Genomic DNA, 22,138 nt, shown 5'->3' with positions numbered 1-22,138 from the left:
AGGGATTTCCACAGATGATTGCTTTACATGGATGATTTACAACTTTACCTGTTACACACATGTAGATGCTACTGCTTGTGTTTCATAGTTGAGGTGACAGAGGTTTAGGGAGTTTCCAGAATGTGCCCAAAGTCACATATGGAGCTAGGATGTTGCCTACATTTTAATTCTTAAAACTCTGTTTCACATCCATGTTTATCAGTCCAGACTTGAGATATTTTGAGTGACTCCACTAAGCAGAATAAAGCCCAGAGACTGGATAGAACCACAACACAGCCCATGCTTTTTTTTTTTAAGAGTTTATGTATTTATTCATGAGCGACATGAAGAGAGAGGCAGAGACACAGGTATGGGACTTGATCCCAGGACCCCAGGATCATGACGTGAGCCAAAGGCAGATTCTCAACCACTGAGCCACCCAGGCATCCCTCCAGCCCATGTCACATTTAGATCACCGAGAGAGAGAGAGAGAGAGAGAGAGAGAGAGAGAGAGAGATACAATAGGAATATCTCTTTTTTAAAAAAAATATTTATTTATTTTAGACACAGAAAGTAAGTAGACAAGAGAATGCATGAACTGGGGGAGGGGCAGAAGGAGAGGGAGAGGGAGAGCCCCAAGCAGACTCCCCCCTGAGCAAAGAGCCTGATGTTGGTCTCTATCCCACGACCCTGAGATCATGACCCAAGCCAAAACCAAGAGCCAGACACTCAATGGACTGAGCCACTCAGGAGCCCTTAAGGCAACAAGAATATTTCAATGGAGGATCCGAAGCTCCCAATTCCACATAATTCTGGAAGAACCAGCTGACCTAATTTGCTTGTTTTACTTTAATCTATTCATGATTATTTCAGGTGGAAAGAAAAAAAGTTCCATCTGAAGATCCTGTGGTTAAAGAGGGAAAGATTGAACATTAGACTGGTCTTGTTACCCAATAACAAAACAAATGTAGAATACGAAATCTGTCAGCAGTGGACCCAGGGAGGTCAAATGCCACTCAGTTTACTTCTTTTGTTCAGTTGTTCCTCAAAGAGGAAGTTACATAATAGGAAAGACGTGGAGACTGAGAATTGAGGACATATGGGAATCCCACTGTCTTTCCGGTCCTATTGTGTGCAAAGCCCTTATGTGAAGCTGCTTTCAGCTGAAGGAGAATACAAGAAGCACTCTTCATATTAGACTGATGTCATTAGGCATCCTGAAGGTAGATAGGGAGGGGGAATGGGTGGGTCCTAACTGCTCTGTCTCCGCAGAACTTAGATTGGAAAGGAGGTAGAAAGGGAAGGGAATTTTTTTTAATAAAATAATTTTTATAGGTGTTCAATTTACCAACATACAGAATAACACCCAGTGCTCATCCCGTCAAGTGTCCCCCTCAGTGCCCGTCACCCACTCACCCCCACCCCCCGCCCTCCTCCCCTTCCACCACCCCTAGTTCGTTTAAGGGAAGGGAATTTTGAGGGCTCACTCGATCACCCAGACTTTTCAAAGAGCATTAAATTTGGTGTTGGCTACTCCAAATATGGCGTCTACAATGGGCCAAATAGAAGATACTCAGTAAGTATTTATTTAGGGAGGTGGTGGGGGATGGGGTAACTGGGTGACAGGCATTAAGGAGGGCACGTGATGTAATGAACAATGGGTGTTACAACTGATGAATCACTGACCTCTGCCTCTGAAACTAATGATGGCTAATTGAATTTAAATTTTAAAAAGCAAAAAATATATAAATAAATATAAACAAACAAACAAACAAATAAATAAATAAATAAATAAAAAAGCACGTATTTATTTCATGGACGGATGAAACAAGCTTCTATTAGAACGTCCTGGAAGGGTACAGAGGCAGCCTCAGAGCTCAGCAGGAAAGGACGGTGTGTCCGATGAGTGATGTCTGCCATGGTGTGGAATAAGGAAGCGCAGCCTAAAGACGGGATCAGTATTTATTTCTTCTTTAGTGCAGTGGAAATGTCACCTTACATCACAGACTTGTGTCCCTCAAACCTATATATAGAAATGGCAAAGAGGAAAAAAAAGAGCAGAAAGGGACGAGTTGATGAAGAGAAAAAGCATTAGAAGAATGGGGAGGAAGAGAGGAGGGAAAAGTGTTAAATGGCTACCAATAGGCCACCAAATCCTGACCTTGCTTTCAGTGGGAATATGCAGAATTTCACATGGGCCTTCTGTTTTTACCAAGATTAAAAGGACACAAGGAACCACAGTGTTCTTATTTTTGGGGTCAGAATGCAAACAATCCTGGTGGGAAGAACAGTCTCAGAGGGGAAGGGCTTGACAAAGCAGCTCTCAAAACATGAGCTTAGCAATCAACTTTCCAGAAAAGAAAATGTTGTCACTTTGTTAACTGATACCTCCTGGGTTTTCCAGAACCAAGTTTATTCCAGAGTCTCTAGAAGACACTGTTTCCCAAATGGTGGCATTTTGCCACCATTTGACTGGTTTCCTGGATCCCTGCTAAAAGAAAGAGATTGGCCCCACAAACACAGCCAGGGCTTCCTGGCCATGTCAGACCACAGGTGAGAGGCAGAAGTAGGAAATACCTGAACCCGCTCCAAACCCCCACAGAACTGAACCTCAGACGTGAATCATGGTTTGGCTCAGAAGGTTGCACGTGCTCAAACTGAGAAAGAAAGCAGACATGGGACTTCCCTCTTGCCTCTTTCTGGAGGAAGTGAAATCAGCCTTCTGCAGCACTGATGTCTATCTTTTGCAGAAAAGTTGCCTTTTTCTTTTAGAGGCCAAAGTTTGGTGTTTAGGCCCTAGAGAGTAGCCACTGGGGGGGTTTTCTGCAATCGCATATGCATTTCAGCACAAGAAAAAGCAAAGGAAGTTGCTGGTGAGCAGAGTCAAGCAAGAAAGAAATGGGGCATAGTCAAGGTCTCAGGCCACTTCCTCACACCTGACAGCCACGAGCCACAATTCCTGCTTGTGGCACGCAAATTTAAGTCATGCTGGAATTCCCATCATTTTACACTTCTCTTTTCATTGTTTCTCCATGAATAGAAAATAGAACTTCCTTGAACACAGCATTCACAGACTCAGGCTTCGGATCATTTCAGGTACATGGAGATTCCAAAAATAATTATTTTCTTTTGGCTTTTTTAAAAATGCATATTCATTGCTTATTTTCCTGAGTACAAGAGCGATGATTATTCCATACCCAGCACTGTGTTTGGTACTTAGCAGATTCTCACTGAAAATGTGTCAGATGAGTAGAGATAAGCTCTTGTTAAAAATTAAAAAAAAAAATACAGGAAAGTAAGAGGGAAAAATGTACATCATCTCTAAAACCTACCAGCTGGATATCATTGCTGTCGGTGGGTGGGTGTATATCCCTCTGGTGAAACACATGTGTACGTAGTGGAGGTCACGCTGAATGTCTATCATGCTTTTATCACTTAACATTACGGCATAAGACTTTCTTATGTTACTAACATCTTTTGAAAGTATAATTATGATGGCTGAACAACATTTTGTCATATGGATGCAATATAATTTCCCTTCCTATCGGCTCTTTTAGCTATTTGCCACTTTTTGCTATGGTACAAACGAAGAAGACTGTTCAAATAACGTGACTGGGTTTTCAGAGAAACAGCAACACCTGCATAAAGAATGATCTGTATTTGCCTTGCTCATATTCTCTTTGCAGAAGAGTGAGCACGCAATGGGATCGGTTAACAGGTAAACAAAAAGTAATAAATTATCAGCGTGTCTCCCAACCCAGGCAAATGTGAGGGTTTTCTCATGCTGACTAACTAGTCCTGCAAAGTCTGATGAGGAGTGTGTGGGGATTTGAATGACCATATTGGAAGTACTCGAGGGCACTCGGCTCTAATTTTTCTAGTGGTAGAATCACTCGACTGAGCTACAAGTTTATAACGAACCCATTTATAAATTAGCCAGACATCCCGAGCACAGACTTGCTTCTCTGGCCAAATATAAACTGGACACTGGCTCATACATTAAACCCTCCTAGATATAAGTGAATTCCTCCAAGCATGATTACCTGGCCATGAATAAACCCAAGGTTTTAATAATGACTAGTGGAATTCAACCTGTGACAACTGGCCTCATTCTATCTAAAAACACCTGTCACTGCGTTAGCGACAATATGCCACCATTCAATTCCCTGAAGCCTTTTCCCCAGGTTGCCTACAGGGGATAGTGGAGTGATACCCGAAAACTGAAACATGCAGCCTCAGCGCTGCCTCTGGTTCATGGTAAGACTTGGGGGGCCAGTAGGGTGCCACTGGCGCCTGCATTAATTCCTTTGGCTTCTTTGGCTACCACTGAATGTACTGAGATGCACCCTAGTGGTCTCAAGGAAGTGATGGAGCCGGGCTTCATTTAATCCTCATCCTAGGTCAGTGGGTCTGGAAACTGTTCCAAATTATGGGGTCTCATAGACACAGCATTGGCACGCAAAAGGAAATGCATGGAATCATGTCCTCCTAACGAAAGAACAAATGAACCGGTGCTTTAAAAAAATGAGTAATAGCCATATTCTTCTTTATGCTTCTATGCTGAGTACATGAGCTTCACAGCAGAATGAAAAATTAAAGCTATAACAGCAGGTACCAACTTATTGCCAACTATACACACACACAGAGGAGGGGTAAGCGTGTATATATGTACGCAAGGGTTCTTTGGCCACCACCTGCTTTTGATCAATCAAAACCTAGATTAGAGTGTGGGTTTTCTCTTTGCTTAAACATTTCTGCCTGAAAGGAAACAACACAGTGGGGGGAACCACTTGCTTTCGGGCTGAGCACTGAGGGCAGCACACTGGAGTTTCCAGCAAAACCGAGTCCCCTTCGGGTCCCTGCAGCTCCGCCTTAGGTAGCGGTACCTCCGAAGCCTGCATTATTACGCTTGCAGCAATGAAACCCCACGTGACTCGTGGCCAAGATTTTCACTCCTTTCTTGTGTGTGAACTGCCTTCACCCTCAGGTGAACGGGAACCGCAGGCCTTGGTCTGGGCCTGCAGCTCACCCCGGTGAGGTGGAGGCAGGGTATCTCAGCAGGGGCGATGATGCCCTTCACCTCTGCATTTATAAGAAAAGGAAACTGGTTTTGGAGTCCCAGGAGAGAACCGTCAAGGAAAATCTGACATCAAGAGGGTGAGAAAAAAAAAAAAAAAAAGAGGGTGAGCAAATAGGGAAACCAAAGCTTCCTCTCACAGCAGGAAACCTCCCGTGGAGGAACCCCTAAGACAGGTGGTAGTGCTTTTTCTGAGAGCCCTCTGCTGTGGCGGAGTCACCAGCCTGGGGCCGGGGAGGTGGGGGGGGGGCAGTTAGGGTAGTTAACTGGATAAGGGACATAGGAGTCTTGACTCCTAACTCTGGGAAACGAACTAGGGGTGATGGAAAGGGAGGAGGGCGGGGGGTGGGGGTGACTGGTTGGCGGGCACTGAGGGGGGCACTTGACGGGATGAGCACTGGTTGTTATTCTGTATGTTGGCAAATTGAACACCAATAAAAAATAAATTTATTATTTAAAAAATAAGGGACATAGGGCTGCCTTTATATATCAAGTACAACATGAGGTTTTCTTTTCTTTTTTTTTTTTATTCATGAGAGACACACAGAGAGAGGTAGAGACACAGGCAGAGGGAGAAGCAGGCTCCTTGCAGGGAGCCTGACGTGGGACTAGATTCCGGATCCTGGGATCACACCCTGAGCCGAAGGTGGACCCTCAACCGCTGAGCCACCCAGGCGTCCCCAACATGAGGTTTTCAAAGTCCTGTTGGACCTTAGTTTTCCAATTGACTCTCATTTCTCTATTTTGCAATTAGCTCAGCCTAAAGAGGAACTGGTGGCTTGGTGGCTTTGGGAGAACTGTTGTAGGTGTTTGTTTCAGCAACTGCCTTCTTTCCCATCTGTTTAGTTTGCACCCAGCTCTCTGGCTGCTGCTTAGGGCTGGCGTGCAGCCAGGGCCGTCTGAGCCATGAGCAGCGTCCGGGGTGCTATCCTCTTCTGGGTAGTGGTAGCGTGGGCTAAAACGGACAAGCCTTTGGAACAGACAAATGAGACTGGATTTCAGAAATGCAAGAACGCCTTAAAACTACCTGTTCTAGAAGTCTTACCCGGAGGAGGCTGGGATAACCTGCGGAATGTAGACATGGGACGGGTGATGGACTTGACCTACAGGAGCTGCAGGACCACGGAGGATGGACAGTACATCATCCCTGATGAAATCACCAGCATCGCCCAGAAACAGAGCAACCTGGAGATGAACTCCGAAATCCTGGAGTCCTGGGTGAATTACCAGAGCAGCACCTCCAGCTCCATCAACCTGGAGCTCTCCCTGTATTCCAAGGTCAATGGCAAATTCTCCTCTGATTTCCAGCAGATGAAGACCCTTCAAGTGAGGGACCAAGCCATAACTACCCGGGTTCAGATCCGAAACCTGATCTACACGGTCAAAATCAACTCAGCGTCCAAACTAAGCTGGGGGTTCAAGAAGGACCTCATGGACATCTCCGACCGCCTGGAGAACAACCAGACGCGGATGGCCACCTACCTGGCAGAGCTTCTGGTCCTCAACTACGGCACCCATGTCGTCACCAGTGTGGATGCCGGAGCTGCCCTCCTCCAGGAGGACCACATCAGAGCCTCGTTCTTACAGGACAGCCAGAGCAGCCACACTGCCGTGACGGCATCTGCTGGTGTCGCCTTCATGAACGTCGTGAACTACAAATTCGAGGAGAACTACACCTCCCAGAACGCGCTCACCAAGAGCTACCTCTCGAACCGAACCCACTCCAGGGTCCGTAGCATCGGGGGGGTTCCTTTCTATCCGGGCATCACCCTCCAGGCCTGGCAGCAGAGCATCGCCAACCACCTGGTGGCCATAGACCGTGCTGGCCTGCCTCTGCCCTTCTTCATCAGCCCGGACACGCTGCCCGAGCTGCCGGGGCCGCTGGTGAAGAAGCTGTCCAAGACGGTGGAGGCGGCCGTGAGACACTATTACGCATTCAACACCTACCCTGGGTGCACAGACGCCAATTCGCCCAACTTCAACTTTCAGGCCAACACCGATGATGGCTCCTGCGAGGGGAAAATGACCAACTTCTCCTTCGGGGGGGTCTTTCAGGAATGCACCCAGCTCTCGGGGAAGGAGGCCGCCCAGCTGTGCCAAACCTTGGAGCAGAGGAACCCCCTCACTGGTGCTTTCTCCTGCCCCTCTGGCTACTCCCCCATCCACCTGCTATCCCAGGTCCACGAGGAGGGCTACAACCACCTGGAGTGCCGGCGCAAGTGCACCCTCCTCGTCTTCTGCAAGACGGTGTGCGAAGACGTGTTCCGGGTGGCGAAGGCTGAATTTAGGGCTTTTTGGTGTGTGGCCAGTGGCCAAATACCGGAAAACTCAGGACTACTCTTCGGGGGCCTCTTCAGTGGTAAGAGCATAAACCCCTTGACGAATGCGCAGTCCTGCCCACCTGGCTACTTTCCGCTGAGACTTTTTGAAAACCTCAAGGTATGTGCCTCTCTGGACTATGAGTTGGGATTTAGGTTTTCGGTCCCCTTTGGTGGGTTCTTTAGCTGTGCAGTCGGGAACCCCTTGGTAAATTCTGCCTTTACAGAAGGGGCGCCTTCTCTAAAAAAGTGTCCTGGGGGCTTCAGCCAACACCTAGCCCTCATCAGTGATGGATGCCAAGTGTCCTACTGTGTCAAGTCCGGGCTTTTCACAGGAGGGTCTCTGCCCCCTGCTAGGCTCCCACCTTACACCCGGCCACCCCTCATGAGTCAGGCTGCCACCAATACTGTCATCGTGACTAATAGCGAGACAGCAAGCTCCTGGATTAAGGATTCCCAGACCCGCCAGTGGAGGCTGGGGGAGCCGCTGGAGCTGCGCAGGGCCATGAAGGTCATCCGTGGGGATGGCGGGGGTCTGTCGGGAGGGGCAGCGGCTGGAGTCACCATGGGGGTCACCACCGTCCTGGCGGCTGTCATTGCCCTGGCCATCTACGGCACCCGGAAGTACAAGAAGAGGGGGTACCAGGCACTGGAGGATGAGAGGCAGAGTTTGGCTGCAGGCACTGCAGAGAGCGGAGACGCCCCTGGCCAAGAGCAGGAGCAGAGTCCAGCCTAAGCGTCTCCTGGGAAATGTCCCTCTCATCTCTGGCCAGAGCTGCAAGCACGCCTTTCGTCCCGTCTCGCTCTGTGTCTGCCTTCCTGAGGACTGGGGTGGCAGGTGCAAAAAAAGCAGGTATAACTTGATGACTTCAGTAGGGCTCCAGGCGACGAAGTGAACAGAGCTATGTGGACAGGGTTGGGGTGGGTAGGAGAGCAAATGTGACTTTCTATGCAAAAGCCAGCCTGGTGGCCAGAACACCAAGGGGGTGTCTTTTCTCTGTGTGCGTCATTGATTGTCTTCACCTGAATACATACGTGAAAACAGAGAGGAAGGAGCATGTTGGCCTTTGGCTTTGGAGACCATGCATTTATTTAATCTGAGACCGGCCACTGTTTCCAATTCTCGAGCTAGAAGAATTTCTGCCTGTGAGTGTTATCCTCTCACTGTTTTGTTTTTTAAAAGTCTCTCTGGATTTCATGCTTCTGGAGGCTGAAAGCTCCTCTAGAAGACACAGGGAGTCCCACGCCCCCTGGTTTTCAGCATTGAGGGCTCTGTACTGACAAACTGGGTCCTCTCAACCTCATCTCTGAGCGGAAAGATGCTGTCCCTACTAAGTCCACGTTTTCCAGCTTCCCAGCCACAGTCCAGACTCTTAGACTTCAGACTAGTGTCATAAAGTCCTCAAAAAAATATTTTAACTTACAATCTTCTATTAGGAGGTCAAGGGAGAAGGGACGGAGACGAGGTGTGAGGGAAGAGAGGGTGAAAACCGGACAAGATCCCGGTGCTCAGGGGAAACTGCCATTCTTCCCCTTTACCACCTACCCGGTTTGTGGAGCCGCAGGTAGACTTCTTCCCCTTAACCACCCCTCCTTTGTCCGTGAGTGACCTTTCCTCTTCCCACCCTTGCCTCACGGGTACACACCCCCGATCATACACGTGTGCACCCCCAAACACACCAACACACATTCCCCCAAATACACCCCCGAACATACACAGGCACACACCCCAAACACATGTGTGCAGATGTACCCCCATCTTCCTCCAAACCATACCCCCCCCCATACACATCACATTCCAACAAGAAGTCTGCATTTTTCTGGGGGTGGGAGACAAGGGAAAATGCAAGAAGTCAAAGTAAGCCCACACCCTATATATTATTTCCTCCCTAAAACCAAAACAGAGTAGAAACTACCAATTATGTGCCCCCTTTTTTTTTCTTGCCCAGCAGAAAAGGGCCTGACATGATCAAATGCATGAAACAAAAAAGGCATCCAACACCATTTGTGACACAGTTATTTCAGTTCCAGGCTGACTTCCCTCAGGGATCAAGCGGGATATATGACTGTTACCCAGCATTTAGGGCTTTGCCCAATTTTATTTATTTATTTTTCTCTTTTTGTAGCGGGGAGTGGTAGGGGAGGCTTGCCCAATTTTAATACCAATCTCACTGAATTATAATGATTAGGGTGAGTCTATTAATACTCCCCTACTCAGAATTAAAAAAAAAATTTTTTTTAATTAACTACCGCCCCCCCCCCCACCCTGCAAAGTGGGGCTGGAACTCATAATCCCGAGGTCAAGTGTCACATGCTCTACTGACAAAGCCAGCCAGGCATCCCTTCTCTGTGACCTTTTTAATAGTTCTATAGCTTTTCACCAAATTAGATGCCATGAGTTAATTCTTATGAAGGATAATCTGTCCTCACCTCACTGACATTCGCAATCATGAGTTTAGGCTGACATAAGTCCTTCTGAGGCGCTTGCAGCATCGCAGCCTGTGGGAAGATGGGAAGGAGGCTACTACTCCTTCATCTCCTGCTGTGAGAGAGAAGAGAAGGGACTCACAGAAGCAGAGCACGGCTCTCCCGGCTGCCTGGCCACCGACACTGATTTCTGCAGCCTCTTCTCTGGAGCCTGCCACTTAAAGCATTAAAATATTCTCTAAAACCTCTGGGTGTTTTGTGGGTAACTTTCAGCTGAGCTCATCACTTTTCTGCAAATTCCCCATGAATTCCTTGAGGATTACTGAGTTAGAGAGACAAAGTACAGCTAAAGGCTCTCAGACTTTCAATGCACTAACTGCCCTTTGAAATAAAACTTCTTCACGAGCTTAGCTTTCTAATAAAATTATGTCTAAATGTGCATTAAAATGTGTACTTAAGGAACATGCTGTACCGACCGTTCATCCACAGGAAACGAGAACTCGGGGTGGGGTGGGACGGTTTGCAGTTTACGGTCATCGAGTCATTTTGCAAAGTCAGAACCCAGAGCAAGGAGTTCACAGGCTCTGTAGTCCTGACCCAGGAGCTCAAGCTGGGCTCTGTGGAAAGTCCAAACCCCAGCTTGTGCAAAAACCGCACTCCCTAGACGCTCAGAAACAGAGACACATTTGGGTGACAAGGGCAGCTTTGCATTTGCATTTGCGTTTCATGTTTGTGTTAGCAGCAGGAGGATTAATGCTAAACATGTGTTTGAGCAACAGCCTGCAAACTGTAGTCACGTGGAGGGAACCATAAGAAGCAAATGTTCGTATTTTTTAAGGCGCTCTTTCCCGCATAGATTCACTTACATTTTCCCCTGCCGTGTGGTCTATTTCTTCAGAGGAACAAGAAGTCAAGCCAGATCCCTTGGTGAAATGTGTGGGTGCGACAGATGTGGGGGAAAGTAAGAGAAAAGGGACTCCCCCACCCCCATTCAGGGTTTGTGGTTGCTCACAGACTTGGGGAGGTGGCCCGCAGGCCTCATATTCAGGTACCCTGATTTGCAAAAAAGCAGAAGGTTAACAGCAATTTGTGGTTGTTCACTTGCCATTTATTGTTCTGCACACACACCTCGTAAGCACCAGGTGGCGATGTCCTCTCACAGAGCAACACCAAGGACTTCAAAACACCGGTCACAATGATTTACATCAGGACATTCACCTTCCCTCTCCCAGGAATCCCCCACTCAAATGCCAGTGAGCACAGACAAGAAAAGGGCACAGGGCCCTCTCCTGTGCTACACGGGGACTGCCCCCTACCCTCTCATGCACACAATCGTGCAATACCAGGACGAGTACTTTCGACCAAGTATAAAACCACAGAGAAATCCAAGTTTTACAAAAAAGGGCCGGGGAGCGGGTACGAAACACAAAGGCACGCACAACCACATATACACAATTAACCTCAAAGGGACGGGCATCTGACAGTTTGTCCGCAATCCCATCTGTCATCCCTGGAGACTCAAGAGGGAGAAACTAGGCTGCTGGTGCATGAAAGGCAAGGCATGGGATTCCCCGCGCAGGCCAGGGGACACAGCGAGAACAGTGGTGGGAAAACATCCTATGTCGGGGGTGGTGGGTGCTCAGGACCTCTGCCGGCAGGGCTCTCGCTGAGCCCGACACTGTGCCTTTCCAGGCTGGCAGGGAGAAGGGGCAAAGGGACGCCCCCCTCTTTGCCAGGCACAGTGTTAGGAAGGAGATTCAAGATCCCTTCTGCCCGGAAAGCCCCACAAGAAGGGCAGCATGAGGATGTGGTCGCCCTTTCGGAGCATCCTCGGGGGTGGGAGGAAGGGAACTGGGGCACAAACACAGTCAGCATCCCAGGAGGGAAGGCTTGGAGGTATGAAGACTTACTCTCAACGTGGAACTGCCCCCGGCACGCTGCCCGCCTGGCCCCCTCTGAGTCCTCTCCCTTCTTCACCTGCTGTCCCCTTCCCCCTGCATCCCTTCTTCTGCCTCCTGTGGGGAAGCCAGCCTCTCCCCGCTGCCCACTGCCAGGTGTCACAGCGTGTTTTCTTTCTCTCCCCACCCGCTCCACAGCTGTGGGTTTCTACCCACCGACCCTCAGTCTGTTTCCTCATCCCTGTGGGTGAGAAGCTCAGCAGACGCTTGGCCCAGGCCTCCCGCTGGAGGCGGAGATGGTCTACGAGGAGGCCCTTCAGCGATGTCTGGTACACGGTAGCCTGGCCAAGGGCACGGGTGTGATATGAAACACCACGGTGACGTCCCTTCCACTGAGTTCAGGTGTTTCCTCCTGACTGTGGCAGGAAACTGTGCCCTGTGGTGCGGTGAACTCAGGCCCAATGTTCTGGTCCGCTGGTGCGATAAGATGGCGGCCGGCTGATGGGAGAAACTGGAACTAAGGTGTCAGGAACAGATCCTCCTACCAGGGCTCCCTCTGCTGGAGCCGGTAGCATCCAGACAGCAAATGGGGAGGATGAGGAAAGGCTCAGCACCAGCACATCCCAAGGAACTAAGAGACACTCAGGTGAACCCACCGGCCACACCAACATCAAAATGGCTGCGGATGAACAGCAAGCGGCTACGGAGCCAGTCTGCAGGAAAGCCTGGCTTCAGGTTCTAACTTAAGTACCATTTCTGAAGGTTCTTTTGTTTCAATTTTTCTAGCATCGAAAACCTTCTGAATATTATGAAATATATATGGAATATATATACGTCAAACCCCCAAAACATGAGGTATATAAATTCAAATTAGTATCCAGAGGAACTTCCCCCAAACACATAGTTCAAAGAACCCACTTTCAAAGGGGGAGTTGGGTTTCCCTTCTCGATTCCCCCTTCTCTCCTCCCTGACCTCCAATTCATTCCTTAAGGGGAGCAAAAAGCAACAGGAATGCTGGGGAGGGGACAGACAGAGTCTTGGGACACAACCCAAATGCAGGGTGGACTGGACCATGATGTGGTCCCAATCCTGTTAGGAATGAGCTAAAAAGCCTCCCTCCACGCTCTAGGCCAATCTGTAGTAGATGAGGGGCCCAGCACCACCTCTGGGCTCTGATTAGCAAACGTGCATGGAGACAAATCAGAGCCCTCATAGAAACAAGACTGGATAAAATGGTTAGATCCAATTTCCAAAGAGATATAAAAAGGGGTCAGTCCAGCCCTCATCTTACACATCTCCCCAAGCACAGTTCCCTGGGGCAACTGGCAAGATGCGTGATCACTACCATCCAGGTCCACGTTTACTATGGGACAGGTTGGCAAAGGGTGAGAAGAGTCAAGGAACCACAGCCTGGTTGTTTGATCCCTATCAGAACTGGAGTTTGACAGTTGCAAAACAGAATGGGAGAACAGGATGGGACCGTCCACCAGCCTGGCCCAGTGGTGCACACGCACACACACATATATCTGCACAGACACAGATGGCACAGAGCCCAGCGTGGACTCTACTCACAGTGACTGGATGAAACTCATGGAATCTTTGAGCTGGTCTGGGATGAGTTGGGAAGAAGGCTATGGGCTCCTCTCCCTGAGGACAGTTCAGATGCAAAGTGGGATGCAGACTCTGGTCTGATCAGAGAGGGGCTGGAAACATCATGGGATGCCACCCCTGAGAGGAATCCCAGAGTCCATCCATCCGCACAAGAGAACCGGATGCCTCTTTGGACAGGTCAAAAATTTGAGGAGGGAGGGCCCAGGGAAGCCAAGGACTATTATGGGAGCTGAATGTGCTCCCAGAAGCCTTTGCCTCCCTGACCCTCTTGGCGAGAAGTGCTTCCTCGCTGTACACCGAGGCATCGATTTCTGATGTCACAGCAGTTTAGCGGTTCACCCCTTTGCCCCCCAATCTTGCACAGTGAGAGCTCCTCGCCTCCAGAGGAGGAGAGAAAAGCAGAAACTCCGCTCTTGAAGCAGAGTGGAAGCAGCAAGAAGCCAGCTGAGGTACTGAACCCCAGGCTTCACAAGGCCAGGGTATGGAGTGCTCACACACTGTCCATACCCTAAGTGTGCTGACCATGCCCCCTATTTAGGGGAGTGGGGGGGTTCTTGCCTACCCAGCACCGAAAACTCCATGGGAATAGACCGAGGATGGCCCTCATCCCATGTCCCCTTTGTGGTGGATGAGGTTTATGAATGACGTCACCTTACTCAATCTCGCTCCCCACCCGTGGCCGAGAGGGATGGGGGATGGGGACAGGACAGAAGGGGAGATGAGGGAGTTGGGAGGGCATGGCACCAACCTCCATCTTGACTCCCCCGCTTCCTGCCCTGTGGTCCCCACAGCCCTCCCTGGTCCAAAGACCACCCCACCCCACCCCCGCCCAGCTCAGTCCTTCTCCTGGGCAGTGCTGTCCTCAGAAATGCCCTGGGCAGCCAGTTCAGCCAGCACGTTATCCAGATAATTGGCATCTGGGTAGCCATGACCTGTGAGATTAGAGCCGAACTCCGTCTTGTGGTGGACCTCATTCCAGATGACCGTATCTGACTCGCCTGTGGTGCTGGAGGTACCGATGGCAAAGATGAGGCGGCGATCCCAGGCCACAAGCAGCAGCTTCAGCACCTAAGTGAGTCAAGGCAGGAGACCAAAGGTAGACATTTAGTGTTAGTAAAAGATGATGCCTTGGGTGGTAGAGTCTTGCCGAGGGTACACCTCTTCTTGCATCACGATGCCCCAAGTGGCACAGTGAAGAGAGAGTTTAGGTGTGGAGTCAGGGAGCCACAAGTTAAGTCTGGGCTCTGTCGCCAACAAACTGGGTGAATTTGGACAAATTATGTCATCTTTCTGAGCCTTGATTTCCTTACTTACAAAATGGCAATGCTATGACCTGCTAAACGTTACCAGTGCTTTCACAGTCCTGGCTGGCACACACTACTCAACCAATGTTAGCTACCAACATCAAGGGTACAAGACAGAACCTAGGAATTCAAGGCACGTATGACCCAAGAGCTTCTGAAGTTGTGACCTCCCCTACCACAATGTGGTAGTAGTGCACACACAGCTAAAGACGTGCCATAGATCCCCAGAGATGGGGCTGAAATGCTGTGACCTCGACCAGGCTATTTCATATTTATTTGCTCACCTAGCCCCTATAACCACACTTTGAGGCAGATGTGGCAGGGGCTATTATCATCTGTGTTTCATAGGTGAGGCTCAGAGAGGTGTTAGGGCTTGCAGAATGTTCTAATTCACCTAAATTTGTTAAAAACAAAACAAAACAAAACAAAACAAAAAAACATTGTTGAGTAAGACAACTGCCTCACACCCTAACCAGCATGAAGAAAGCACCCGATGAAAATGCCCCGGATTCAAAAAAAGAACTACCATGGGACACCTGGGTGACTCAGCCGGTTGAACATCTGACTCTTGATTTTGGCTTGGGTCATGGGATTGAGCCCTGAGACAGGCTTCATGCTCAGCAGGGAGTCTGCTTCTCTCCCTCTCCTTGTTCTCTCCCTCTGTCTCTCTCTAAAAAAACACAAATATTAATAAATCTTTAAAAAACAAAAGAACTACCATCAGCGTGGTTGGAGGTGGGGAATTATAACAGTCACAGCAATAACAACAGCATAGGTTAGAAAGATGATCAACCTTCCCCTGAGTGTTCGTTTACAAGCACTGGGTCATTTAGTAGTTCCAACAATCAGATACAATAGGTATTCGCATGAACCCTCCTTCTGCAGATGACGCTCAATAGGATAAGACCTGCCCTGGTCATACAGCCAGTAAGTGCAGAGGGAGGCCTTGACTTTGGACCTGCCTGACTTTCCCGTCCATGGTCTGAATGACTACTCTGTTGACTCTTAGATGCGGATCCATATAGATTTCATGGAGAGAGATGCTTCTGAATTGAGTGTCAGAGGGAGAGGAAGGTGTGAATACGGTTGACGTCTGAGCAACATGGGATTGAACTGTGCAGGTCCACTTATATGCAGTCTTTTTTTTTTTTTACAGTACTATAAAAACTTTTACAATACTTACAATTTCTTAATAACATTTTCTTTTGTCTAGCTTACTTTATGGTAAGAATACAGTATATCACATACATAACATACAAAAGATATGTTAATTGACTACCTATGTTATTGACAAGGTGTCTAGTCAACAGTAGGCCTTTAGTGGTTAAGTGTTGGACTTGATTTCAGCTCAGATAATGGTCTCAGGGTCCTGAGATGGAGCCTTGGGTAGGGCTCTGCGCTCAGAGGGGAGTCTGCTTGAAGATTCTTTCCCTCTGCCCCTACCTCCACTCCCTCCTTCTCTCTCTCTCTCAAATAAGTAAATAGATCTTTTTTAAAAAAGTTACACGTAGATATCAACCTCAGGAGGATGGAGGTCAGCATCTCTAACGCCTGAGTTGTTTAAGGGTCAACTGTCTATCACGAAGATGCAGTAAATAAATATGAGCCAAAGCATGTATAATTACAACAACATCTGTCACCATGTTGGTCATTTTACAAATGCATCTTTCATTTAATTTTTATAACATCCTGTCCATACAGCTAGAAGCTATCACCACTGTTTCATGGATCTGGAAACCAAGACTTCAGAATGTTAATCTTTATGCCAGTCTCTGCATCTGACAAATTGCAAAACTAGGACTCGAACCAAGGCCAGTTTGGCTCCAAAACCCAGGCTCTTATTACCTTGCTGTGCAAGAGCCCAAGGTGAGGGCCCCAGAACAGCAGACAAATGAAAGATAAAGGTGAGGAATTAGTGCAAGGGAAGGCTTAGACCCACACTGTAGCAGGTTCTGTATGCCAAGCTGAGAAGACTGTACTCTGTAAAGAAGGAAGGGAAAGATATCAGAACAATTTTTTGGGTTTTTTTCTACTTTATTTCTTTTCAACAAAAAAGCTCGATGCTAGAAACCGCGCTTTAGGATACCTAACTTGGAGGGGGGTGAGGGGCGGGAGCAGCACCTGGGTGACTCAGTCTGTTCAGCATCTGACTCTTGATCTCAGCTCAGGTCTTGATCTCAAGGTCCTGAGTTCTAGCCCTGCAATGGGCCCCATGCTGGGCATGGAGCTTACTTTAAAAAAAGGATACTTAATCTGGTGGCAGGTGAAAGATGAAAGTATTTACTAGGTTAGTGGCAGCAGAATTAGAAAAGGAGTCAAGTGGTTTAGCAGGCAGTTCACAGGGAAACTGCCCCGAGTAGGGTGGTAGCTCAGAGCAAGAGTCCACTAATGTGTCCAGTCTGGGTCCCAGGGATCCTGGGTATGTCATTAATACGAGGAAGGAGGCCTGGAAGAGGAACAGCTCTTGGCAAGAAGATTCAAGTTTGTTTGATTAATTAATTAATTAATGTATTTTTAAAAGATTTTCTTTATTTACTCATGAGAGACACAGAGAGAGAGAGAGAGGCAGAGACACAGGCAGAGGGAGAAGCAGGCTCCCTGCAGGGAGTCTAATGTGGGACTCAATCCCAGGACCCCAGGATCACGACCTGTGCCAAAGGCAGATGCTCAACCACTGAGCCACCCAAATGCCCCAGGATTCAAGTTATAGCAGTCGGCCTTCACAGTGGACATGTTTAGCCAGCAGTCGGGACTGTCAATCTGGGGCTCAGGTACAGAAGTGTGGCTACTGAGAGCAAGGAGGTAGGACGACTAATCGGGACTCCTAATCTAAGGACCCTGCACTGGACCCATCTTTATGATGTGGGTGATTTTCTCATTGTTCCAAATTATCTGCTTCCTCCTCTGTAAGAGAACATTTCCATACCCTTTGCCATGTGACCCAAGGGGCCCCTTTTAGGCAGTTCACGCCCTCATTCCTTGCGTGATGCCCATGACTTGCTGGGCTCTGTGAAATGTGAGTAGGAGCATCAAGTTTTCAATGGCAACTCTATTAGCATTGCACCATTCCTCTTGGATTCTCTCTTGGTTTGCAGCCCTGTTCCATGGGAAAGGCATAGATCACAGAAGGGCTGCTCCTTCAGCCTGGATTCCAGGACATGGAGTCACATGGAGCAGAGTGAGCGGACTCATAGCAGCTCACGAGATATAAACATTTGTTGAAATCGGCCTCGGAGACTGAGGCTGTTTGTTATACAGCATGACCTGGAGAAAGCTAGCTAAAATCCACCTCTTACCCAGCATTGCCCCTAGCACCCCACAAGAAGGGACCCAACACCCCCCTAGACTAGTAGTTCTTATCCTTTCTGAGATTAGGGAAGGTTTTTGAAAATCCAATGATTTTCTGCCCTTAGCCACAGAAAAATGAACATAAAAACTTTATTCTAATTTTACAATTTACAGAACTACTGAAATGTGACCATGAATCACTGGGAATCCAGAAAGCCAGTGAGTTTTCCCTCTGCCTTTTGGGACAGTTATAGAATACAAAAATACACTAAAAAAATACTCTCCTGCAAATTAAGATCCCTGCCCTAGAGCCATGCCTCTGAAGCTTTAACCTGCTGTCAGATCACCGGGATCTTGTTAAAATGAAGTAGGTTCTAAGGGTCTGCATTTCTACCAAGCTTCTAGGTGTTGCTACTGGTGCTGGTCCCAGGACCAGCTGCTAAGCAGCAAAGCCCAATAGAAGGGATCCTAAAATAGATGAATTATTGCCAGTAATATCCAGGTGAGGAAAACACCCTGCCCCCATCACCCTACAAGAGAAAAGAATTCTAATCATAGCCCCCCTAACCTAGGGTTACTCAAATACGATCCTGTTACCATGTGCATCTAGAATAAAAAAAGACCCAGCACGGCAGGAAGCAAAACTTGGGGCCCTGTCAGAGCTGTAAATCCTCCCCCACCCCACCCAGATTCCGGCTCTTACTTTTCTTCCTTTCTCGCTGTCCGGGAGGTAACAGTGTCGTGGGAAGCCACGGGCGCTGAAACTCTTCCCAGGATTCGGGTGCTCTGGCCCCTGAAAGCAAAAAGACAGACAGCGAGGGGCATTTTTAAATATATTTTTAACAAAGGGGTGCAGACCATGAGCAACTCAAATAATGATGACAATAATAATGGTCACAGTGTCTAGACACAGAACAGATCCCAAAACTGTGGGAGCGGCGGTTTCACGTATGCGCTGTGGAGTGCATGCCCTGGGCTTGGATTCCGAGCTGCCCTCTCCCAGACGTGTTGGCTGGAGCCCTCTCCTGGGGCGTGGGTCCCCATGCCTTAAACAGGGAGGGTATGAATGTTAAGTGTGCTTGGCCCCGGTGCACAGTATGAGCACATCATCACCCGTCAGCTGGCTCTTTTGTTTTACAACGACAGCGACAGCGGTTCCAGGGCTTCTCCAAAGGCTTGGCCGAAACTTAAGCCTAGATTTCCTGGGGCACATGGTGAACTGCTTACCTCTGAACTACTCAGAATAACAAAAGTGCTTCTGAGCCAGGAGCCCTGCAATCACCTTTATCTGTCTGTCCATCCACTAATGGACATTTAGATTTCCTCCCAGCCTCGGCTCTTGGGAATACGCTGCACTGGATGTGCCTCAGCTCTTGTGAATAATGCGAATAATGCTGCACTGAGCGTGACTGTGCAGCAATCCCCCAAGCAGGCAAGCAGTCCCAGGCTGCTTGGGTGGGAAAGAAACTGAAGCAGAACTCGGCCGGGAGCCAGGCATCCTGATCAGGGTCCAGAAAGGGTCCACAGGCCCCCTGAGAAACTCGGGGAAAAGGGAGGGACTTTCTCCCAGTACCACGGCACTTCCATCCCCCCAACCCCTCCCCGTCCCCACCCAAATATTTGTGATTTCTAAGCATCTCTGATCAGGGATGGGTCTGTGGAACCCTTTGGAAAACCCCTTCTAGGCGAAACCAATATAATAATGATAAAATCACAAACTCCCCGATCCAGTTTCTCCCCCAGGGAACCACTCTCAGAAGTGAAGGCGGAGCTTCAAGTTCTCCACCTGTCGGGGAAGCCTGAGCTCCTGCGGTCCCTAGGCTCTCTGAGGACAGGGAGGGACGTGGCACTGGGTATCCACCTGCCGACCGTCGGGGCCGAGTGCACAGAGTGGCTGTACTGACCCACAGAGCTGCATTTCCCTTGACACAGCTTGGGTTTTCAAACTGGAGGTGCAATGGGCACCTCTACCCCCAGTACCCCGGTCCTTCCTCAATCCTGGAGGCAAAGAGCCTCCTGCCAAATAGCTGCCTCTCCCCAAGCCCCATCCTCTTGGACTTCAGTCTGTTGTACTTGCCTCCTTGGCCACTGGCTTTCTCCCAACTCCCTTATGGTCAGTCGTGTCCCTACCATCCCAACTGGCTGCCTCCAATCATCCCAGGAGTCTCAGAGGCCCCCACATCCAACCAGATCTCCGCTCTCCCTTGTCACCAGCGCCTCCCGTGTTCAGGCCCCATGACCGGAGTGGTCTCCTAACTGGCCTATCAGGTCACCCCTCGTTCTTCTCCCGGGCTGACCTTCCTGAAGCACATTCCCAACCACACCTTTCCATGATGCTAGTCATGCCCAGGAGCTTCCCAGAACTCCCCACAGCCTGACAAAGTTACAGCCCTCTGAGGGTTGGCGTCCTTTCAGGGCCTGGCCACAGTCCTCCTTCACTGTCAAGTCTTCTATAACCTTCATGTGCCCTCTTTCCTCCCATCCTCCACTTTTGCAAGTTGCAAACCCCAAATTAAACCCTTCCTCATGGGCCTCCAACACCCCCACTTCCTCTCTGCTATAGTTCCACTGTGACCTCCCACTAAAAATGCTCTCCTCCATTTCTTCACGGCTCTCCAGGCTCTCCTACCATGTGCCCTGTACCAGAAAGGCTCCTCCAATCCTCCCAGACAGACAGACAGACAGACAGACATAAGCCCTCTTCCTTATCCTGACAGGTAGCAAACTCAAGGACTACCAGTGACCAGCTACTGAGCACCTGAGCACGTTGCCCAGTACCAGTCTCCACATACAAATGTGGTCTCTGATCCTTACAAAACTCCTGCACAGGAGGCCCCCAGCTGTACCGATAAAGAAACTGAGCTCAGCCAGGTCAAGTGGTTGTCCAAAGTCCCAGCCAATAAAGAGTCAGCCAGCAGTCAGAACCCAGGTCTATCACCCTTTGGAGACCTTGTGTGGCCTCCCACCATATTTATCAGTGGTGCACACCACACCTTGCTCTATAGTTTAATTGATGTGTATTTATTTTCCCTGACTGGCTGGTAAGACCGTCCAGGAAGAACCATGTTTTTTATTGAACTCTTTTACAGATTCTCACACCCTCTTGTTTTCTTTCTTCCACATGACTTACCACTAGGTGGAAGTACCTTGGTTGTGCATTATGTATTGGCTTCCTTATCCCACTACAATAGGGACTTCAGGGGAGCATCATTGTTTCTCCAGCACCTAGAAAATGCCCGGCCCATAATCCATCTTCCAGTATATAAGGGGTGCCTGGGTGGCTCAGTCAGTTAAGCATCTGACTTCAGCTCAGGTCATGATCTAGGGGTCCTGGGATCAGGCCCTGCATGGGGGGCTACCTACTTAGTGGTAGGTAAGGGCCCAGGGCCCCCTTTTCCCCCGTCCCTACTCTCAGTCTCTCTCTCTCCCAAATAAATAAATCTTTTTAAAAAAAGAATAAAAGACAAAATGGAAGAAGGCAAGGAGGAGGGAGGAAGGAAGGGTGAACTAATAAATATTTGCCAAATAAATGAAGCCAGTAAGTACCCTAGATCATTTAGGAAAAGCTGCAATGTGTGCACATTTGTATTTACTGGTAGGAATGTTGCTCCATTGGTTCCCTAGGACTGTCTTTCAAAGAATCAAAAGAGGAGAGAAATGCCTCCAAAAATCAAAGCCAAGGAACATTTATCAAATTGTAAAATGCAAATATGACTTGACAAAGAAATTCTACTTCTGGAAAATTATTCTACAGATGTACTCACATGCATTCAAGTGTATTCATTACAGCATTATTTGTTGTGGCAAAGGATTGGAAACAATCCATGTATATGCCCATCAAATGGAGACTGCAGAATATAAATCACGGTACATTTATACGACGGGTTATCACCCAGAGCTGAGCAAGAATGAGGAAGATACACAGACATGGGAAGATCTACGAACTATATTGTTAATTGAAAAATGCAGGATGCAGAACGGTATGTCTAACATGTCATCCTTTGTGCACAAAGGGGCGGAAACGATCTTCGCTGCACAGGCAAAGACAATCCTGGGGGACACATATGACAGTGAGAACAATGGCAGAGGCTGGGCACAGGAGGTGAGGCCATGTAGATGCGAGAAAGGAAACTTTTCATAGCACAAAATTCTCTTAGCCCTTTCAGGTTGCTGTAACCAAATACCACAGACGGGGTGGCTCAAACAACAGAAATGTGTTTCTCACAAGTTCCAGA

General features: G+C 48.6%; 2 protein-coding genes across 3 annotated transcripts in view; one reads left to right on the top strand and one right to left on the bottom strand.

The window, feature by feature from the left end:
• The first annotated feature begins 5,843 nt into the window (after nucleotides 1-5,843).
• MPEG1 (macrophage expressed 1) lies at nucleotides 5,844-10,263 on the top strand. The gene has a single exon (XM_077863400.1). It carries the CDS (start codon nucleotides 5,963-5,965, stop codon nucleotides 8,108-8,110), a length of 2,148 nt encoding a protein of 715 aa, XP_077719526.1. The 5' UTR covers nucleotides 5,844-5,962; the 3' UTR covers nucleotides 8,111-10,263.
• A 624-nt stretch (nucleotides 10,264-10,887) lies between these two features.
• Nucleotides 10,888-22,138, bottom strand: part of DTX4 (deltex E3 ubiquitin ligase 4) — a 35,187-nt gene continuing 23,936 nt past the window's right edge. For both annotated transcript variants that reach the window (XM_077863402.1, XM_077863401.1), the window contains exons 8-9: nucleotides 18,607-18,696; nucleotides 10,888-14,379 (exon numbers count right to left, since the gene is read on the bottom strand). In XM_077863402.1, coding sequence (XP_077719528.1) covers nucleotides 14,146-14,379; nucleotides 18,607-18,696 — 324 coding nt within the window. In that variant the 3' untranslated portion in view covers nucleotides 10,888-14,145. The remainder of the gene's footprint in view (nucleotides 14,380-18,606; nucleotides 18,697-22,138) is intronic.

Source organism: Canis aureus, chromosome 21, assembly GCF_053574225.1.
Source record: "Canis aureus isolate CA01 chromosome 21, VMU_Caureus_v.1.0, whole genome shotgun sequence".
Lineage (NCBI taxonomy): Eukaryota > Metazoa > Chordata > Mammalia > Carnivora > Canidae > Canis > Canis aureus.
This window is presented reverse-complemented; position numbering and strand designations above follow the sequence as displayed.